General features: G+C 37.1%; 1 protein-coding gene across 1 annotated transcript; it reads left to right on the forward strand.

Annotated features, from left to right (window-relative positions):
• Positions 1-8065: 8065 nt before the first annotated feature.
• Positions 8066-10775, forward strand: LOC110856493 (zinc finger MYM-type protein 1). The gene is made up of 4 exons (XM_035857084.1): positions 8066-8207; positions 8276-8443; positions 8518-9870; positions 9976-10775. The coding sequence occupies exons 1-4, from the start codon at positions 8066-8068 to the stop codon at positions 10773-10775; spliced, it is 2463 nt and encodes an 820-aa protein (XP_035712977.1).
• The last annotated feature ends 12687 nt before the right edge of the window (positions 10776-23462 follow it).

The raw sequence follows: 23462 nt of genomic DNA on the forward strand, positions 1-23462 counted from the left end.
AACATTCATCTCCTTCATCATAACCGTACCGACCGTTCTCGTGCTGCCGACGCCCCCTAAAACCTCCTCTATCCTCGATGCCGTTACGACACTTCACGAATTGTTTTTAGAGTAATCATGTGTACTCTGGTTATAGCTGAAATTGCGTCAACTGTAGGGCTAGCACACATTTCTTTGGTTATGTTATTGTTGTACTCAAAAATGTGCATCAATAGCATCAAGTTTCATCGCAAACCTATTTCCGACGAAACTGTGATACAAAGATTAAGATGGCGGAAACACAAGAATTACCTAACAGAAGAAACAAAGCCCAAAATACTACACGGCTTATCCGACTTGGATCTCTACTCTATCCTTACGGTGCAATTCCGCCTTGTCCGTCATTATTTGGATATTGCAGCCGTGTTCATAATGGGGCCAGGATTTCTAATTGTTGTTATTGCCAACTATGTCGCGATCATGCTACATATTTGGAAAGTTACCATTACTTCTATATCTTGCCATATCCATTCTAGCCGTCCTAGGCCCGATCCTTATCATGGGCGAACTTCCACAAGCTAGGAAAAGTAATACGTACTCAATCAGTTCCTTCTTTTCAGTAAAGAAGCAAACGTTGTCAATTTATGTAGATGGGATTCTGAATACATCGTAAACGCTATTATGCTATTATAACCTACATACACGCAATGGATTACTGCGGTGTTACATTGTGAATCATAAGTTACATTATAATCCCACGAATACATAACTTATGAAATAGGATAAATTTAAAACTTCATCAAAATTTCGGCTTCAACAACCTCCAATCTGTTTAGCCGTTAAGTAACTATTGTTGCGTAGGAACGTGGCCGCGTTAGGTATTCTATGTGAAAACGATTAGATCAATAAAACGTTTTTGCATAGATTAAAATTAATGCAAATAATCTTCCGTCACCACAGGGCAAAATTCTTTTGTAAAGTTAATTATGATTATCCCTATTTGCGAATAATTATAATACAAAAGGGAAGCAGGTTCCTTCACGCATATGTAGATAAATTTTTTTGACACGACGCGACATATTTGTACCGGATTGGATGTGAGCTTTGGAAGAGTTCTCGCAACCAAGGTTGGAAAAATTGGTTTTTGAAATGAACTTTGTGTTGATCCGATCATCTTATAATTATGGAGGACTTGGTAAGTTGAGTTGACAACGGTATTGCAAAATATGTGTATATTTCTCACTTGTATGTACTTTCTTATACATAAACATATTACTCTACAACTTTCAAATTTAAATTTTTAATTTAGGTATGGATATTCATTCCCATATTCGTCACTGCATAATCCAGGGCAATTCATAGCAGACGATTCATAGCCATATACCTCGTAGCATACAATTCATAGCACGTACATACCATAGTCGTTATAATTGATAGTAGTATCCATACACAGCGCATCTTTTCGTAGCACGTACAATACATATTTATATCGCTACGTAGCAATACATAGTGAGAAACCAGATACAAAATTTTATCAACTGACTAAGCAAAAAATTTTTGACTCGAATGGTTATGCACCTGCCTTATCCGTTTGTCCATCTACCTATGGCCAACATAACCTTAGCTGAACTCATCTTATTCACTTGAAATTTTTTACACAACTAAAAAAATGTTAAATGTATCTGTAAGCTGATAAATCACTACTTGGTCCAGCTTTGGGCCGTCCATGATCCGTCGATGGATCATCTCGTGCACAAATGAGATATAAAGTTTTAAAATGAAGTTAAGTTTTTAATTGGCTGGATCCTGTTGGGTGACCCACACTGATTATTCCAAATACTCCAATCAATCTTCTACGTATTTTGTATTGGGTTTGCAAAAGTCTCTTAATAGCTTCACATCGCATAGTTTGAAATTTACTGAGAAATTACGACATCGGCAAACCTCATTAGGGGTACATACATAATTTGTGTGTAAGATTTGGGATCCAAAACGTACAAAATCACTCTTAACTATTTTCATTCGTTTGGTACGTACAAAGTTGGGTGCGACGTTGCCACGTTCTCTTTCGCTTGCTCGCTCGCTCTCTCTCCCTCCCTCCCAACCTTCTCAGTCGGCAATGGCAACCTTGCATTTTACACCGCAGGATATGTATGCCCATCCCCAAGTATGCCTATATGTACCCTTCCCTTCTTTACATGTACTACTCATGCTGCTCGGCGACTGGGTTATAAAAGTGCAGTTCTTTAGTTAACAAATGATCACAATGTATTGAACAAATACTATCCCTACTTACAAAACTGAAAATTAAATTGCAAAAAAGTATAAATTGCAAAAAACCTGAAAAATAAAGTGCGAAAAAAGTATAAAACTTAAAATAAAATTGCAAAAACACTTAACATAAAATTTCAAAAAAGCATAAAATTAAATTTCGAAAAAGTATAAAATGAAATTGCAAAAGGCTGAAAATAAAATTCCGAAAAAACTGTAAATTCAATTTCGAAAAAAGCTTAAAATAAAATTGCAAAAAAGCTTAACCTAAAATTTAAAAAAGCCTAAAATTAAATTCTGAAAAAAGTATAAAATAAAATTGCAAAAAATCTGAAACTAAAATTTTCAAAAAAGTTTAAATTAAAATTGCAAAAAGCGCAAAATAAGAATTGTAAAAAGCTTAAAATAAAACAGCATAAAAGTATAAAATGAAATTGCAAAAAAACTGTAAAATAAAATTATAAAGATGTTTAAATTAAAATTGCAAAAGGCGCAAAATAAAATTGCAAAGAATTTCAAAGTAAAATTGCAAAGAAAACTGTAAAATAAAATTATAAAGATGTTTAAATTAAAATTGCAAAAGGCGCAAAATAAAATTTCAAGAAATTTCAAAATAAAATTGAAAAAAAACTGTAAAATAAAATTATAAAGATGTTTAAATTAAAATTGCGAAAGGCGCAAAATAAGATTGCAAAAAATTTCAAAATAAAATTGCAAAAAAGGTTTAAAATAAAATTGCAGAAAAACTGAAAATAAAAGCTTAAATTTAACTTACAGTAAATACTTAAAATCAAATTTGCTAAATAGCTTAAAATATAATTTTCCAATAAACTTAAATCAGAATTGCATGCATGCATTTGGTATACATATTACATACATACATATGTACATATATATGTAAATGCATTGCTTTTCGTACTGATATTCAGGGTAAGGAGAACCCCGGGGTTTTGCTATTTAAAACCCACACCCAGGGGTTTTACCTGGGTTTAGCGGGTAGTTGGGGTAGGCGGGGTAGAAGGAGTTTTGGGGGCAAACGGATTCAGTACCTCATGCATTATGTTATGAAAACAATCTACTTTTTAGTACGCAATCATAGCGAGGCGCAAAGCGCCGGGGGTGTAGCTCGTATTATGCTAAAGGTGGTGATTTTTAATTTTAGGTGACAAAAAACACAATGAATTGTATTGCTATGAATCGTAATAAGCTATCAGATATGATAGCTACTAAAACAATGTGCTACGAGTTGTAGAATGCAACGAATTGTATTTTTGCTATGAATTGTATCGGCTACGAATTTCATGCTATGAACCGTCTGGCACCCCATAATCGGCACATATTATTCATTATTCATCGTAAATAGATAAGTACTTTCAGTAGGGTTGCCGATCCTATCTAATCCGACATTATCCGACACTTGGATTGGATAATTCTCCTATCCGAGCCTCGGATAGGATACATGTTATAACAAGTGTCGGATATCCGTCATCCTATCCGATCGAATGAGATAATGGCGGATAAAAACGGCAACCCTAACTTTCAGTAATAATAATTTTTTGCGAATCGATAGTCTTCAAGTACTTGCAAAGATGTCAAGTCTAATAGCAGATCAGCAAGTCTAAAATACAGTCTGCTACGTACAACTTGACATGTAAGCGTTAAGTCGGTAACTCGCACGTAATTTGTACATCCAAATTACATTTAATAGCAGATAACCATATTAATCATCAAAATGTCTAATGAAAACTTCACCGACAAGTTTTATTTCAACAATGACACAACCTCCTTCCATCAACCGAATGATTATCGTAAGCCGAATTTTACAAAAATTCCTACAAGCTTATCGATAAACAAGCAACATTCGTGTAATACAACATGCACGAGTAGAACATTGCCTTTGTACATTTACTCAAATAGAACAACGTATAGCTAAGAATCCCGCCACTCAACTGGACCACTTTAACCGCGCGAATCCTACGTTTCATATATCGCACGGTATCCTTCCTCTTCGAGATGTGGTTGTCACACGCGGGCTTCAAATGCTTCGCGCATTCTCCAACATTCACCGCGTCTGCCAGCAAAGTATACGAAACCACCGGAATTCCCACCCCGACGGAGGGGAAAATCGGATAAAATGCACCTGGAACAATAGCTCGCCCTTTAATTGCTAAAAAATTTACAACAACCTCAACCACACACGCGAGCCCCATCGCGAGCGCAAGTAGCGTAGAAATTCCATCATTCAAGATTCTCAGAATTATTTCAAAGGTATTGTAAAACAGTAATATTTGCTGTGTTCTGTTGCCCGTAATGTTGCAAAGCTTGCCCAGAGAATGACACAAATTTTCCACACAGTTGAGCAACAAATGTCCAAAACTCATGGCACCAATGGCACTAAAGGAAATTGCGCGACAGGACAAAATGCAACATAAAATTGTCATGCAGCTCAGGAATAATTGTGCTATACGATAAATCCAGGGAAACAGTGGGGGTGACAGAAATCTATCAATTATGTGACGAAACAACTGTGAATATGGGTCCAGGTCGAAATATATTCCGATTGGAATGCAGAAGAACGGGATAATGACAAAGTAGTATAAAAGACCTAACAATGTTGGGCCGATTATGTCGATTCCTCGTGCCTTAATTTGGTGCCTAGACCAGGTGTGATTCTCTATAAAAAATAAAGGAATTTCGGTTATAGCTACATATATTTATAAATTGAATATCTATTTACTTCTATAAATGCAGATATGTCGTCCACATCAATATTAAAATTTAGAACAAGGGTGCATTGAGCTACAAAAGGCGTTAGGACATGGTTTTAACGAATTCATACCTTAATTGCGGGATGGATTTTAGTCGTAGAGATTTCTAACTTTCTTTATGTGAAAGCCCATGTCTCAAACTATAGGTAAGCATATCTGGCTTCCGATTTTGTGTACTCTGCGAAATGAGGCAAGGTCAAATTAGGAGAGGTGTCCTTTTTTAGTTTTCCAAACCAGTGTACTTATAAAATGGCGTTGAACAAGATATTTTTTTCTGAGGTCCTGATGCAAAAATCGTCTTTGCGACTATTATTAAGGGACTTAGCATGCTTTTCACTATATAAAACCACTTTTGCCTCATGCTTATCTTTTAAGTCCGTTTTACAGTCTAATTTTATACTTGTCCTAATGAAATGCGCTCTTTAACGCAACTCTTCCACTTTCAAGGCCCCCACATTTTACGACTTTGATGCTAAAAATCCCTAACGTGGTTTTTATCCAAGGTACATATAGTATATTGCACCGTAAGCACTTTTGACAACATTTTGATAAGTGGTTATACCCCACGGACTGAGTTTTCATCAGACCTTATAAAATTTTTGGAAAAGTTCCCGTCGTTTTCGATGTCGAACTTCAGAAATAATTTAACTAACCAAAACGCAATAATTTTATTATTTTGTCACTTGCACCTTGTAGATAAAATAGTTCTGCAGAGGGGGGACACAAAAAGATTAGTAAAATTTATTTTCTAAAAAATTTGACCATTAATTTTCCAAACAAGTTCACGAGTTTTTTAGGATTCTGCGACAGCTGATTAGCTCGGGTCCTTCTATAAAACTGTTTACACAAAATCTTGACTGTTTGTTTTAATATTACTTAGGACACTTCCAGCTTTACCCTCAAGCTGCATTTGACCCGGTCAGCTTTCAAGGTCAGCAGGCTGATTTTTCCGCGCACGGTCTGATTTATCATTTTTTGGGCAAACTATCCGCGATGATGGAAGGCCTACGTTATGTGATTCATTACGGATTCTTTTATTATTACATGCAATGATTATCTAGGGTTATTATATTAACAATCATTCACCTCTGACCTCTTTGGTTATCATGCTATATAAGCAATTAAGTTTGGAAAGTGTTTTTTTGACTTCTACCAACTCCGGGGGCACTGTAGGGTGCATTTGTGAAGCTATCACCCTAAAATTTTAAAGATATCTTTTTGAGAGTATTATCTTGCAACCTACCAAAAATCAGTTCAAAATTCAACTCCCCGCCAAAGATATTCACCCGAGAATTCGTCAAAACCATCACCTAACGCCTTTTGTATGTAAGGACAATGGGCCAATGCAAGTAGCGAAAAGTTCAACTTTCAACCAGAATTGGCTAGGCTTTTGCAAATATTCTACTTCTAAATGTGTGGTCGAATTCAAATATCGTCAAAAGTATTTATTCAGGTAATTGTGTACTCTTTTCACGTACTGGATTAATTCTCCTAATTGTTTAAGCATCCTTTTTGCGTTATCACTTGTTCTACACCAATTGAGCTACTAAGGAGGGGAGGTTGTGTACTATCAACTCCCAGATCTGGATGCCCTTTGGATATGTTGTAGTGTCCCATGAATGAACAAGAACCCTGAAGTGGTTTAATGCCATGGCCACATTTGCGTCCGCCACACCCACTCAAAGGGGCCCAAAAATCGCTTTCACTTTAGCTTTCACTCATTCAAAACCACTCCAAAAATCCAATTTTACTCAGATTTTGGAATTTCTTTCACCATTATACTCCCAGATAGTTGTTCTCTTATATCCAACACCAAACTCAACTTTTAGAAATTCTTTTAGAATTTTTAAAATTTAAAATTTTGAATGAGCATTGTTGTAGTAATCAACAAAACAAATTATGCCTGCGAAATAATAATCAAAAAAGTTGAGTTTGATGTTGGATATAAGAGAGCAACTATCTTGGAGTATAATGGTGAAAGAAATTCCAAAATCGGAGTAAAATTGGATTTTTGGAGTGGTTTTGAATGCGTGAAAGCTAGAGTGAAAGCGATTTTTGAGCCCCTTTGAGTGGGTGTGGCGGACGCAAATGTGGCCATGGCATTAAACCACTTCAGGGTTTTTGTTCATTCATGGGACACTACAACATATCCAAAGGGTATCGAGATCTGGGAGTTGATAGTACACAACCTCCCCTCCTAAGTTACTAAAGTTAGAAATGAACATCTTTTTTGTTAATACTTAATTAACATCAAACTCATTACCTGTCAGACAGACTGACAAGAGGAATTCAATAACTCTCATGCTATTAATATGGATTTCAGGCTGGAGTCAGTTTTTCTACTAACCTCCGTTTCACACTTTCTTACATATATTGCCTCTGAACGAAAATTACATAGGATTCCCATGTTCCTTGCCGGGGGCGGTAAGATCAGATAGGGCGAAACGGAGTTTATTCCCCAATGTCCCAAATATAAGCCTGATACATCACTGCCCGTGCGTTTCTGAGACTTGGGATCCATTGGGGAATCTGAACAGTAGATGGATCCTTACGGATCCCTTATGATTACAGTATATTTCCAATAAGATGTGATCAGGGCCGTAGAAGCACTGGTTTTAGGTGGAGAGCAGTCTCCAGGCCGTACGGCCCGAAGGGCCGTACCGGCCAGGTGCTTTCGACACTAGATATAATTGAACTTCCGATTGTTTACGATGTCACAATAAATAATTCTCCACAGAAAATTATTACATACGTTTTATCAGAAAGTGCACAAAAAACGTCCCGAATAACTTCCGTGGTATACGTATTTTGCAACATTGAGATGGGATTTTCTCAATTTACGCAATGCTACCTGCTTACAAAGCTTGAGCTGAAAAGATTTTACTGGCGGTATTGCGAGACATATTAATTTCGGCCCGCGATAGGCAAAACAAATGTAAATATGAATCGACTCAGTGTTCCTATTGATCAGGCGATTTCTTCCAAGTGAATGTGAAACTAATTTAATTTAATTAATGTAATTAGCTTTTTTTGTTGATTAAACTGAAATGGGTACAATTAGTAATCCCAATCTGAAGCCTATTTCTGCACGGAAAGAAGAAAGTGGCGCATCCAAGAAGAAGAAAAGAAAAATAAATAACGAAAAAACTGCAAAGCTGGCTGATGCTGCTGCAAAATTTTTTAAACTTGGTTAGATTTCTTCCATCAATTTTAAAATTATGATTTTAACAGTTTAAGAACTTTAACTTATTTTTTAGATTCGTCATCAACACCTGAGTCTGAGACACTTTCAAATGATACTGAACGGCAAAGTGGTGACCCCGATGCTGCTGACGTTCCAATAAGTTCAGCCTCTGATACCGCTCTCGAGGTCCAGGAAAATCAAGGCGAGACTGACTCTGGAGTCAGAGGCTTTGAAATATATGGTATATTGCCATTGCGGATAAGTGGCTATTTAATTTCATAAGGTTCCTCTAATTTTATTCACGATTGATTACAGAAAATGCATTTATAGCGTCGGATCCGAGCACCTGGAATAATCCATTAAAATCCGGGGAAAGGAGCCAGCTCATGTCAAACAGACCTCTTCAAGAAATACCAAAGCAGGGTGAACAAGGCAGCGTGTCTTTTAATGTGTCACAGTACAATAAAATCGGCTCAAATCCAAACAATCCAAACGAATTGTATGCCAGGGATTGGCTACTGTACAGTGTCTCGACAAACAGCTTGTTTTGTTATTGCTGTTCGTTATTTGCCAGAATTGACTCAAGAAAGACACAATCTCCGTGGATCAATTTTGGAATTGGGAATTCAGGATTCAACGACTTTGTTCATCAATCAAGAAGAATAAAAGGTCACGAAGAGAGTCAAATGCATTTCCAAGCTTTAATTTGTTGGCGTCAAAGTGAGAAAGCATCGAGGTCAGGCAATTCTCTGGAGAAACTTGCCACGGCTGAAATGCAAAAAGGGATTCATCACTGGAAACAGGTTCTACATTGTATTGTTGATGCAATATTGTATCTCGCAAAAAATAACCTGGCGTTTAGAGGATCGTCAAGTCAAATTCACGACGATAATTCTGGGAACTTTTTGTCGCTGATCGAATTGCTTAGCAAATATTCTCCTGCGTTGGCCATTCATGTCAACAATTTATCCAAAAACCGAACCAGCTATTTGTCACCGTCAATTCAAAATGAGTTCATCTCAATTGCGGGAGAAAACATACGAAGAGAAATTCTCAAGCATATCAAGTCTAGAAAATTTTTCTCGATAATGTTTGATGCGACGCCAGATATTTCTCATCGAGAGCAAATTAGTGAAATCATTCGCACTGTAAAAATTTCCAAGGACGGCTGCTACATAGAAGAAAATTTCATCCGTTTCATTAGTTTTGATGGCAAAACTGGAGAACAATTGACAAAGATGATCGTGGATACCTTGAAGAATGACGATCTGGATATTGGAATGTGCCGGGGCCAAGGGTACGATAATGGATCAAATATGGCAGGAATGTACAAAGGAGTCCAAGCTCGTGTCAAGGAAATTAACCCTAAGGCAATTTGTATTCCATGCGCCGCACATTCCCTGAATCTGGTTGGTCACAATGCAGTCAACAAAGTTCCCGCTGCTAAGCTGTTACTTGGACAAATACAAAATCTGTACACGTTCTTCTCGGCGTCCCCGTCACGATGGACGATTCTTAAGAAACACACAAAGAAGACCCTTAAAGCTCAATCTCACACAAGATGGTCTTGTAAATATGACGCCGTTTCAGCTCTCCTTGAGGAATTCGATGGTGTATACGAGGCTTTGCTCGAGTTGGCCGAATCTTCTGAAGTCAATGCGCAGACATGTGCGGACGCCGATGCCCATTTTAACCAGATAGTAAATTTTAAATTTATACTTGGTCTAACGATTTGAGACTATGTGCTTTGCAGAATTCAAATATGCAATACAGCTTTACAGAAGAAAGACATGGAAGTAGATGCCGGCGCAAAACATCTAAGATGTCTGCTGGATTGGTTGAATGAGTTCAGGGTGAATGGATATGACAAATCCTTGGAAAAAGCCAAAGCGAGAGCTTCTGAAATTGGTGTTAATTGTAACTCCGGGTTTGATTATCGTGCATCTCGAGGAAACAGACCTTCAAGATATCGCGATGGGGTTCAAAACCCACCTACCCAAAGCAATGAAGAAACGTTTAAGAGTGAATTTTTCCAGAAAATCATGGATCAAATTATTGACGAAATAAGATCCCGGTTTCAAACTTTACAACAAGTAGCGTCAGACTTCAGTTTTCTTTGGGGACATAAGTTGGAAACATATTCAAGTGAAGAAATGAAGAAAAACGTGATGGATCTCGTGAAGTCATATGGAAACGATTTTGTTGGTGAAACATTTTTGCGAGAAGTGGAACATCTGAAAAGGGCAATCTCGGCTTTTCTCGACAAACCTTTGCAAAAAACGATGCCATTGGATATTCTTAACGTCTTGACAGCAAATGGACTCCAAGAACAATTTATAAATTGTCATACGGCTTTACGAATATTCTTGACTCTCCCAGTAACCGTCGCAACGAACGAGCGAAGCTTTTCTAAGCTTAAGATAATCAATAATTATTTGCGGTCGTCAATGGGGCAAGAAAGATTAAGTGACCTTTCAATTATTTCTATAGAACACAACTATGTTAAGGATATGTCCTTCGATAAAATAATTGATGATTTCGCTGTAGCAAAATGCAGAAATGTGCAATTCTGAATATTGGTAGGTATGATGCAGTAATTTTGGTATTAAATTATTCAAGCACAAACTAATCCCTGTGCTCAACTATGCTGTTATGTTCATTTACTTTCTGTTGTCAACCTATATATGTATGCAAAACACAATAAATGAGTAGTCGAAGTGTTTCTTAGTATGTAAATCCAAGTATATGTATTTGTAACTCTAGACTCACATAAGAAAGACACGAAAGAAATTCACTGACTGCTAATTCTGGCAATTTAGCCGAAAAGGGCCGAACGAGGATCTTACTCTCCAGGCCGGACCAAGGTCAAATACGGCACTGGTCACGACCATATTGTAATTGTTTTCCAGGAATGGAAGACGTCTAATTTATAAAATGCTATGAAGAGGAATTAGTTTTAAATTAATTCTATGTAGTACCATTATCCTAAGCCGGTAATTTACTTAAAGTCACAAATTCTCTGCAAAAGTTCAAACTCTGTTCAGGGACAAATTATATGTATATTGTATAGAATTACAAAATAAATATAATGTTTCCACAATTTCTTAGCGAACTATCGATGAAATAATTTTGGACGGGCAGCAGAAATTCAAAGATCAACGGATGTCTCCGAGTTCATGCTCTTCAAATTTGATCAACAAGTTTCAATCGATCACAAATTTAATTAATATTGAAAAGAAATTTTGATAAGAGATTTTTGAAAAGAGATTTTCAAAAGAAACCATCACCCAATTGGCAAGCTCGGCCGAATATACTATCGGGATTCTGCTGTTTGCAATGATTTTTGTATGTATCCTGCTGCTTGAAGTCAAGGTATCGGACGAACAATGTGGTCATGCGGGCGGTATGATTGACTCTGGACGTCATAGGGTACCTAGACTTTTATTCTCCTAGGCGGAATCCATAGTTACGTTGCAAGTGCATTTCTGCTTTTAGCCGTATTGGAATTAACCAATTATTGGGGGATTCATAACGAATTTTTGCATCGAATAGAATTTAAAAAAATATATTGTGCGACCGTCAACTCTTATTGGGGAAACTCGACCAATTTTGTAAGCCTGGAAATTTGTTAACCTGGAAAATTTTATTTGGGAGCTTAAAGAACTATACTTACGGAACTAACAAATAATTATTTTAATAACGTAATGACTTATATACTTACCAATTATAATTATAGGGAGTTATGTAGTTTGCTTACTACTAGCCAAATCGATGAATATGACATCAATTTAAGCCTACTTTGAATACCAACTAAATTTCATTACGACTGGAATAAACCCGAACCTGGGCTTTTGTCCCCGTTCTGTCCGTGTGTCTCTCTTGGTTACGACATCTCTGGCAGGTAATAATGATCCATTTGGATTATATTCTGCAGAAATAAATACAAGTCTGGGCAATCTGACAAAGACCGGTATTTTAATGGTTTGGTGCAGAATTTTATCGAATCAATCCCACTCAGAAGGCTGAATTTGATACTGCAACTTTGAAATTTTTAGATAATTCACCCCCAATTTCAGGAATACATAAATATACTACTGAGTAAATATGTATTTACTTTGGTCACAACGAATGTGAAAAACTGCTGCTCTGTTAAGCATTGATGCAGAATGTCTCAAACAATTTGCGAGTTAGGTACCATTTTAAAATCATGCCTGGCTCGGGCTATGCAATAACCGTACTGACAACTTATTTTTCAACATGGTCACTGAATTCCCCACTTTATTCCCTTACCTTAAATACTTACTTTAATCATTTCGCTCTTGTGGAGACGGTTCACTGTTTTCATCGAGGTTGAGAGCAAGCAAGCATTAATGTACGAAATTAAATTTTGATTAATTAGAGAAATATTTATGTACCTGATGATAATAAAGCAAAATGACAATGATTTCGAAATAGCGAGTAAGTATTTTTAATTGCTACCAGATGTTGATTATAATATTTCCAAATAGTAATTTAATTATGTACACTTTACTCCATCCACGTCTTAGTTTTTCTTAGCACGCAATTTCCACACATTCGGAGACTCCTATTGACATTACTAAAAGAGTAGGAAAGAGATCAATACATTTTTTGAAAATTGCAAAAGATGTTAAAGTCATGGATGTGCCAATTAAAGCCGTATTGCCTCACGCATGACGCAATATTGCTATGGCAGAATATCCACGTCGATTTTCTAGTCATTAAAAAATCTATTGTTTTATAGAATTGATAAGCAACACGTGGAGTTAGTGACTCACAACATTGGCACTCTAAATTATTCAGATTTCGCGATAGAATTCATCTCACACGTAGACCTTGCCCTTTGTTATAGGAAAATGTATCACCTCCTCAACTTTGCACTGTGTACTTATGTAACCTGAGCGTGTTAAATTTTACGGCATGACTTTTGTCCAATTTATAAATAAAGGACGACCGAAGCATCAAAGTTGATGCATACATACATATACCTTTCTGTTCGTTTTATTTGTCTTTATTAGCTGATGTGCCAGAAGAGCCAATTTTGATTCCTTCAGATATAAAATTGATACAATTCTAGTAAATAGAAATTATTTGCCTAGAATTCGCAAATTTTTCTTATCTCGATTGATATGATGTGCCAGTTAACAAAACATAAAACACTTCTGAATAACTTCCTCGTCAAATCTATGTATCATAGATGCAATTCAACCGATGCCATACACGAGCGACTAAGCCTATTCGCCTGCCTAAAATTTGTATGCCTTCATTGATGTGATGTGCCGCGGAAGGTACGAGAAGCCAATTCGCAAAACAGCGTAAAGGTTCATAAATTTATAAACCTTCCACACGTTCATTTAGGAAATAGAGTCACAAATTGGGGAAGACGTGTTTCGAGGACCTCGTTACATTGAAAAATTTATAAAATTTCTATATATCTAATCCCCAAAAACTGCGCGGTTCCACTTTTAAATCTTTAACAAGTTATTCAACTTCATATAAACCACTCACATTTTGCAGAATGTTTCAACACTCTCAGGCACTTATTTAATCCACCGACATGTTTTCGAAATTCGCTTTCGGTGCTTTTTCTCGATTTTTCATCACCCTTAAAAAACTTCACTTCCTTCCCCCAAATGTGTGGAATCCGGTAGAAAATAAGTTTGAAATGGATCCAAATCCCAACAAAGTTAGGTGGATACTGTCAAATATAAATTTGACCGTAATTTTCGTACTAATCCCGGTGTACGTTATGTCGACAAGTATAGCCACACTAAACTCGAGTCAAATAGTGTTCCTATCGCTAGAAATGGTCGTCGCGATTCATTCCGTGTCGCTATTCGTGATGGCCGCTCTGGCTGGAGCAGAACTCTCAAAAGCCATGAATACTTATATGGAAGTCGAGAAATACTTGGCAGGTTTGTATCTACATTGTGTTCCTACAAAATGTGTTAGGTAAAATTTGAGATATGAGATCGGTCAAGCTTGACCATGTGTTGAAACTATAAAATGTTGAACAATATGAATACAAGATTAGAAAAATTATGCAAAAGTTGTTATTTTGCTCAAGTACTGAAAGCAATTAATGATTTGGACCTTGTCTTGATTCACAGAAAATCAAATAATCTTTAAACCCCGCACCTACCCTATCTGGTACAGAGACCTGTTCGGGTTGCTCTTTAACGCTCTTACTCTAACATTCTTCTCGTTCATTATAACCGTCCCAACCGTTCTCGTTCTTACGGGCCTGGATCCGCTCAACTTCGTGCTACCGCCGCCTCCTGAAACATCATCCATCCTCGATTCAGTTATGACACTTCACTTTATTTTTAGAGTAATTATGTGTACTCTGGTAATAGCGGAAATTGCTTCGACCGTTGGGCTTGCACACATTTCATTGGTCATGCTACTGTTGTACTCAAAGATGTGCATTAATAGCATTAAGTTTTACCGCAAACCTAATTCCGACGTAACTGTGGCACAAAGATTAAGTAGATGGCGGAAAAGCAAGAACAACCAAATGGACGAAACAAAGCCCAACTTACTTCTCGGGTTATCCGACTTGGATCTCTACTCAATCCTCATGGTGCAATTCCGCCTGGTTCGTCAGTATTCTGATACTGCAGCTGTATTCATAATGGGACCTGGATTTCTTATTGATGTCATTGCAAACTACGTAGCAATCATGATGTTCGATAAGTTACCACTACTTCTATACCTTGCCATATCCATGTTAGCCATCCTGGCCCCGATACTTATCATGGGCGAACTTCCACAAGCCGGGAAAAGTAATACGTGCTCAATCAGTTTGATCAACCATTTCAGAGGAGGCTCTTCCCAAAAGCTTTCTCCTTGGAAGCGCAGGAAAGTAAGGTCGCTGCATCCTACTACAATCTGGATTGGATCGTTTTTTTCAGTAAAGAGGCAAACGTTGTCAATTTATGTGGATGGGATACTGAATTACACGGTTAACGCTATTATGTTACTGTAATCAAGTTCAACGTGTCGCATTGTAGGATAACATTAAAGTTAAGGTATTCATAGATCAACAGCCTAAGCAAAACTTGAACTTCAACAACGACCAGTCTGCTTGTTAAGTAACTTTTGTTATATTTGTAGGCATGTGTGTGCGTAGCCTTATTGAAAACAATTAAACCAATAGTATGTGTGTATATATTAGCCACCACAACACAGATAAGCTCCATGGCAACCACAATCAAAGCAGTGTGAATTTATTCGTTATGCAGTACTTAATCAGGATTAATTGGAAAGCATAGTTTACTGTAGGAGAGAATACGTGGAATTTGGTGGTTGTAAAAGAGAGTAATAGATGTGAAGAAGGGCGGTTAGCCTAGTGGTAAAGGTGTCCGTCCGGGAAACGGGAGACGCGGGGTTCGATTCCTCGGACCACTCTTCAAAACATATTTTTGCTCTCTTTCGCGTACTACAACTACCAAAAACCCCACATTACATCCGTCCCATATTTGACCTAGGGGTTACAAGAGTTGTCGCAACCAAAGTTTGAAAAATCGTTCATTTCATTACGGCTATACATTTTCAAAGTAATAATAAGGTTATTCAAGACTAATATGAAAATATTAATTTGGTAATTAATATTTGTTATTATACATATATGTAGATATACATAATATAAGTACATAATATGTATCTATGTATAAATATATATGTACATATGTATATATTTCAAACTCTATTTCAACGCTGAAATGTGGCCGCGATTTTAGGATCTCTGCCAGCAGGACGAGTGTTGGATGAGCTTTTTACCTTTAGGACGACAACAATTCGAGGAATTTTTTTTAAATGTTCAGATAGGGAAATTTATGTACGGCGCTGGTCGTTTAGCTTTTTCGAAATAAATGTATGTAAAATGATTTCATGGAAAGAACAATAATAAACATACTTATGTCAAACTCTATATACTCATTTACAAATTGGAAACAATCGAAATTTCCTGGATTTTAAAAATTTTACCCCAAAATAACGTTATTCTCTTCCTTCTTAAATAGATAAGCGTTGCAACGTTTCAAGTTATAAATATGGTTAAGAACGCCTTGTTTCTTGTATTAAATAAATATTTTGTAATTTCCAAATTGGGAACAATATAAATTCTATGGACCTTAAAATGCAAATAAACTTTTATCCCAAAATATGTTGGTGTTTTAACTTTATTCTTTTACTGCGTATGCACATAAACGTAAATATGAGGGCGTAAGACAAAGTTTGATTTAATCGATCCTAAACATACCTCGACATGGGTATACTCCTAATACGCCGGAGACCCTGCGGCGAAGCCGCGGGGTCGGACACCCTGCAAGACGAAAAAGACCCTGAGACGCTGCGAAGCAGCGTCTCCGGGTGTCAAGCAGAATCTCAAATTTGAGACGCTGTGAAAAATGTCGCAGGGTGTCAAGCAGAATCTCAAATTTGAGACGCTGTGAAAAATGTCGCAGGGTGTCAAGCAGAATCTCAAATTTGAGACGCTGTGAAAAATGTCGCAGGGTGTCAAGCAGAATCTCAAATTTGAGACGCTGTGAAAAATGTCGCAGGGTGTCAAGCAGAATCTCAAATTTGAGACGCTGTGAAAAATGTCGCAGGGTGTCAAGCAGAATCTCAAATTTGAGACGCTGTGAAAAATGTCGCAGGGTGTCAAGCAGAATCTCAAATTTGAGACGCTGTGAAAAATGTCGCAGGGTGTCAAGCAGAATCTCAAATTTGAGACGCTGTGAAAAATGTCGCAGGGTGTCAAGCAGAATCTCAAATTTGAGACGCTGTGAAAAATGTCGCAGGGTGTCAAGCAGAATCTCAAATTTGAGACGCTGTGAAAAATGTCGCAGGGTGTCAAGCAGAATCTCAAATTTGAGACGCTGTGAAAAATGTCGCAGGGTGTCAAGCAGAATCTCAAATTTGAGACGCTGTGGAAAATGTCGCAGGGTGTCAACGTGGTTCTTAAATTTGAGACGCAGTGAAAAATATCGCAGGGTGTCCAGCAGAATCTCAAATTTGGCACCCTGTGAAAAATTTCTCAGTGTTAGCCTCTAGATTAAATTTGAGACGCTGTGAAAAAATTTCGCAAGGTTTCAACCTGGTTCTTACACGCTATGAAAAATTTCTACGGAAGTTAATTGGGAGATCATTTTTAAACACACTCTAAATAAAATCATTACCAAATCATTACCAAAATGCACACGTATATGACTCTGCAGAAACGGTAATAATAACCACCAGCTGGTAAAGAAATTGATTGAATCTGAAGTGGTAATAAAGAACACTTTTTGGCATAAAATTAATACCATGATGTATGACAGATGTACAATATATACAATACACAATATACAATATGCAATATGTAGTAAAATGTCTACCGCCTGGTAATAAACCCTACCACTTTGTACACGGTGTGCTATTCATACCGGTATTAATGCTTTGTTTTAGTATACCCCATTATTACCAAATGTTGTGCAGATTTCCACCGAAAAGAATAGATTTTTTGCAGTTCTTTAATCTTTCAATCAATTATATTTATTGTAAAATAGTTTTGAAACATACATAATTATAAAATTTAAGTATAATGCAAACTATTGAGTTACAGAAATACACATGTATAAATATTTACATGAAATTTAAATCTGCTCCGATTCCCAACTTAAATTTGTGTTTCACTGAAAAAATAAACGCACAAAATTTTTATTAACTCTTTCCTATTATGATGGTTTTCGATCATCATCTTAATAATGCGCCTACATATGATAATTTGATACTTACCTATTTCGAAAAATGTAATTTCCAGAAGTTTTTATCAGTTCTTTCCCACGGGCAGCACTGGACACTGGATAATTTCGCCATGTTGACTTGATTTGAGCTGAGTGGAAACTAAAACTGACAAATGCGCCACTGTCTCAATGTTTAGCGTCTCACAATTAACACCAAATGTATTAAAATTCTTACCTCCAGGGTAATAAACTACACCAAAATGTAGATCTCATCAGCACCACATCGGGAAACATTTGTACTACACTTAATGAAAATTATGGTAAAGAGTGTTATCTAAATTTGTAGGATATAATTACCGGCCCGTAGGAGTTTATTACCAAAATTATAAAGATAACTTAGAACATTGCGGTGGAGGGCCAGTTACCCGTTTGGTATTGATACGGTAATAACCCCGTATAATTTTTGTAGGACGCGTAATTACCAAGAGCTCGGTAAAGACGCTTATTAAGAATTCTTTACCAAGTTGCTAAGAGTGTAAGTAATTCCCAGATATGTAGTAAAAATTGGTTTGTGCTCCCCAAATTCATTTGTTAATTGGTGTAGAATGAATATGAAGTTAGGGCATTAATCATATGACCCGAGGAATGACCCAATTTCATAACCGGCCCGGTAACACTTAAAAGAAGAAGCACCAGAACCTAAAATTAACCATTAGAAAAGCCTCTCGTCAGCCTCAATTGGTTGAGTTGTTGAGTTTTAAATCTGCAAAATTATATCTAATTATAACTACGAATTAACGCAAGGTATGAGTCGAGACACAATATACACGGTACTTTATACAGCATATGTAGTTAAGTCGCACATTGTCGCGACACCCGAGTAATATACCCTTTTACAATAGATTCTTGGCTCGGAAGCCAAGAAACGTACTAACAAAACTCCAAAACACCATACGTAAAAGGAGCCTTTTCACCAACCAGGAAAGCCGGAGAAGGAAACAGAAGAATTAGGCTAGTTAGTTTGTAAACTAGTTATTAGCTAAATTAAGTTTAACAGTGTGAATCTGAGAGAAAGAATAAATCTAAAAGAACACATACAAATAATGTTTAGAGGAAAAGGTCTCTCTCTCTTTTACACCTATAAAAGTACCACCACGAAGCAAGGGTCCTATTTCTGTTACGACAATATGCCAATAATGTTGAGATAGATTGCGGTCATTTGGATATAGGTGGCAACCCGTAACTCACGAGGGAACTTTTTATAGTGCCCGGAGCTCCCAGCATATCCACTATATACATTAGACGCAGTTTTTAATACTAGTCCTATGATGTAACAAAATTTCCGTGTCAAAATGACATTTGGTCAAGTTGTGAAGATTTTAGTGACGCGCGGAAAGGTCATTTTCGCCATGCTTTTAGTAGCGGAGGTACCCTTTCACCACCCGCTCCTCATTCATCTCACTGAAATCTCAACCCGTTTGATCATCGAGGACACTGGCACATAATTTAACTGCACTTACAATGTAATTGCAATTTATTTAGTATTTACAGCTTGTCAATATTATTCTTATCCTTTAAAATGAGTAAGAATTAAATGATTCGACAAGCAGATCCGCCGACTATTTCAAAAGTACAAATACTTAATTGGATTATGTTCCCCACATGAAAAGAATTAAAACTTAGCATTTTTTCGGGCGCCAAAATTTCCTTTGGGAGGGTTATGAGAATAATGGGAGATAAATGTGGTGCACATAGGGCACAGCATATCTATGAAATGGGTTGATGAAATTTTAAAAACAAAATTTTGTTACACTCTCTGGATCAGTACCCCGATAGGTTTTTCGAACTGAGGTGGAATTCCGACTTTGAGGGGTTTTTCACAGCGACGCAAAATTGACTCAGAAATTAATTTTTCGCTATAATTAAAAAGTATGACGAAATGTTCATACATTAGCTTTTCACCAACTTTTACTACATTGCAAATTATTAGTAGTAGAATAAAGGTTAAATTACCCAGAAAGTCGAAATCGACCTGCGTGACCTTTTTCGGGGATCGAAAGGTCACAATGTCAAAGGTCACATAGCCACATAAATGGGGTATCGTTGGAAAGGTATTGGCGAGAGGATTCAGAATATGTATACTTTGTGGGGTCTGAAACCACTCCCTGCAAACATAGAGCCAAAAGAATATTTTTGAGTTTTTCCCATGCATGCTTCCGTGTTAGCTCCCAATCCACTGCTGTGTTAAATTCTGGACAACTGCCGATTTTCGTTCTTTGGCCTCTGGACTTGCAGGGAGTGGTTTCAGACCCCACAAAGTATACATATTCTGAATCCCCTCGCCAATACCTTTCCAACGATACCCCATGTATGGGGTAATGTGACCTTTGACATTGTGACCTTTCGATCCCCGAAAAAGGTCACGCAGGTCGATTTCGACTTTCTGGGTAATTTCACCCTTATTCTACTACTAATAATTTGCAATGTAGTAAAAATTGGTGAAAAGCTAATGTATGAACATTTCGTCATACTTTTTCGTTATAGCGAAAAATTAATTTCTGAGTCAATTTTGCGTCGCTGTGAAAAGCCCCTCAAAGTCGGAATTCCACCTCAGTTCGAAAAACCTATGGGGGTACTGATCCATAGAGTGTAAAAAAATTTTGTTTTTGAAATTTCATCAACCCATTTCATAGATATGCTGTGCCCTATGTGCACCACATTTATCTCCCATTATTCTCATAACCCCCCAAAGGAAATTTTGGCGCCCGAAAAAATTGCTAAGTTTTAATTCGTTTCATGTGGGGAACATAATCCAATAGAGTATTTGTACTTTTGAAATAGTCGGCGGATCTGCTTGTCGAATCATTTAATTCTTACTCAAATATGAGTTTAAAAATTATTTAGAAAAAATGCCACAACTTCTTATGAATTTAAGCAAGTGGAGGGATTTGTTCTTCATAGATTTCGAAGTGGGCGTCAGAATGTTATAATCTTTAAACTCGGACGGAAAAAATAATATTGATAAGCTATAAGCATGCTTATAGTTTATCAATATTATTTTTTGTTACTTGTTTATCACTTTCAATATTTAATAGTTTATCACTTTATTGCAAGTATAGTAAATTAAATACAAATGTGCTCAGTGAGTAGATGGGTTGAAATTTTAGCAGTGAAATTAGAAACGTGCGGTGAAAAGAGTATCTGCGCTATTGAAATCATTGTGGAAAATGACCGTTCCGCGCGTCACTAAAGTCGTCACAACTTGACCAAATGTCATTTTGACACGGAAATTTTGTTACATCATAGGACTAGTATTAAAAACTGCGTCTAATGTATATAGTGGATATACTATGAGCTCCGGGCACTATAAAAGGTTCCCTCGTCAGACGACTGTACGAGATTATTGCCAATGAGCAAGTGCATGATTTACAACTAATTCACTTATAATTCATATTAAGTATGCATCTTGATAACTAGGTCGAAATCGTGCAAGAATTCGAAACACCTATTTGCTCTTAAGCAGTTGTACATATGTAATTCATGTGTTTGTATGTATGCAAGCTTTATTTCAGTTCGTAAAAAATATTTATAGTAACCAATTGGAATAACTAATCAGGTTATTTTAATTTTTAATTCTATTAGTTTATTAAAATTTGTACATGCCAAATTTTCTGTTAGTCTCCATCGTATGTGTGCAATTGCAGTGGGCGACAAGTTGAGCAAAACCGAAGAATCTCCTCCCACAAAAGTAACATTGATTCTTTCCCACAACGCCGAAATGTGCCTTTTTCACGTGTGTGCGTACCAAACTTTTGTGGAAACTCGAATATTCGCAGGTACCACAGGAATGCTGCGGTCTCGGGGTTGTTGAGTGTTCCGCCTTGACATGGATTTTCAAACCATACCCAGTTTTTAGTATCTTGCCGCACGTTCTGCACGGGTAGTTCCTCTGATTCACATGGTAATCCTTAATGTGTTAGCAGGGCGGATTTGTCGAAGAAAGCGCGTGGACACGAGGGACAATTTAACACCTGTCTGACCGACTTGGCTTGATGAGTAGCCTGGCAGGAAATTAATAGGCATTAGATAAATTTCCCTACATAGTCGGACCACAAGTTCCCGTTAAAGAATTTATAGTGATAAACCCCAAACTATTAGGAGCGCTATCTGTTAGAAATTTGTATGGATGAACAATTAAGTAATCTAGTTAACAAATCTTTCTTTCCTTTTCAAAATTTCCTCCATGGGCTTGTATACAGGGTGGTTAAAATGTCACGCCACAATGGAAAATTTTTCAATGGGAAAAGTCCCTAAATCTCTATTAGTTACAAGATTTTGGATTGAGATTTTTATAAATTATTATCAAAACTGATGACAAAATTCTTAAAATGTTGCATTTTAGAGACAAAATTTCGGTAACTAATGGAAATTTATGGATTTTTCCCATCGAAAAATTTTCCATTGTAGCGTGACATTTTAACCACCCTGTATATGCAAGACATTTCTCGTGACGCCCCCTGCTCGATCGCGGTACGGATCATCTTCGTGAGAAAAATCTTTCAGACGTTCCACCGTTGGAGAAAAATTTATTATCAAAAATGGTCAGATATTTGCTTTACGGAAGTCTGACATCCACTTGAGTATTCAGAAGTCAATAAAAAGTCATCACCATGGTGTGAATGGAAGCAAGCTCTGTTTTTCCCCGTAAAGAATAAAAGTTCAAGCCAAGAAATAGTTTTGGAGTGTCCTACAGCCAATAGTTAACACTCGGAAAATCAACACTTGCCATCCCAACAAGACCCTGCTTATGCGCATTGTCCAATAATCGCTTCGAGACTTCTAACTTATAGCTCTATCAACACTGTAAATAATTTTGAGGCAAATCGTCTCCCATGGAGGTACTATACTGCTCTATTTTTGGGTAACGATTACGGAGACGTTTTGTCACCAACGGGAAATAAGTCAAAAACTCGTACACGAAACACACGTGACGTCGTAATTAAAAAAACTGTGAGCATTTTTATTTGACCATATGACCATATGATTGGTACAAGAATTTTGGGGCTTATTTTCCGTTGGTGACAAAACGTCCCCGTAATCGTTACCCAAAAATAGAGCAGTATAGTACCTCCGTCGGGTGACGATTTGTCTCCAAATTATTTAGAGTGTAATATTTACTTTTTGATTTACCACTAGAAATGCTTGTACGGGAACGTTCTAACCCACTGGGTACAAATTATGTAGCAACTCACCTCATGCTTCACTAATTCACACCTGTGCTGAAAACCCCTTCCACACGTGGCGCACGTGTAGACTTTCTCCGTCGTGTGAGAAACAATGTGTCGATTTAAGTTTCCCTTGGCCTTAAATTCCCTGCTGCAAAGGGTACACCGAAATCTAATCGGATTCGGGGCATGGTCCACGTTGAAATGATTCAGGGCGGCGGCTTTGGTCTTAAATGTTTTGTGACAGCCTGTCCAATTGCATGGGAAGCGGGGTCGCGGTGTCTTATTG

The sequence above is a fragment of the Folsomia candida genome, unplaced genomic scaffold (assembly GCF_002217175.1).
Source record: "Folsomia candida strain VU population unplaced genomic scaffold, ASM221717v1 Fcan01_Sc016, whole genome shotgun sequence".
Lineage (NCBI taxonomy): Eukaryota > Metazoa > Arthropoda > Collembola > Entomobryomorpha > Isotomidae > Folsomia > Folsomia candida.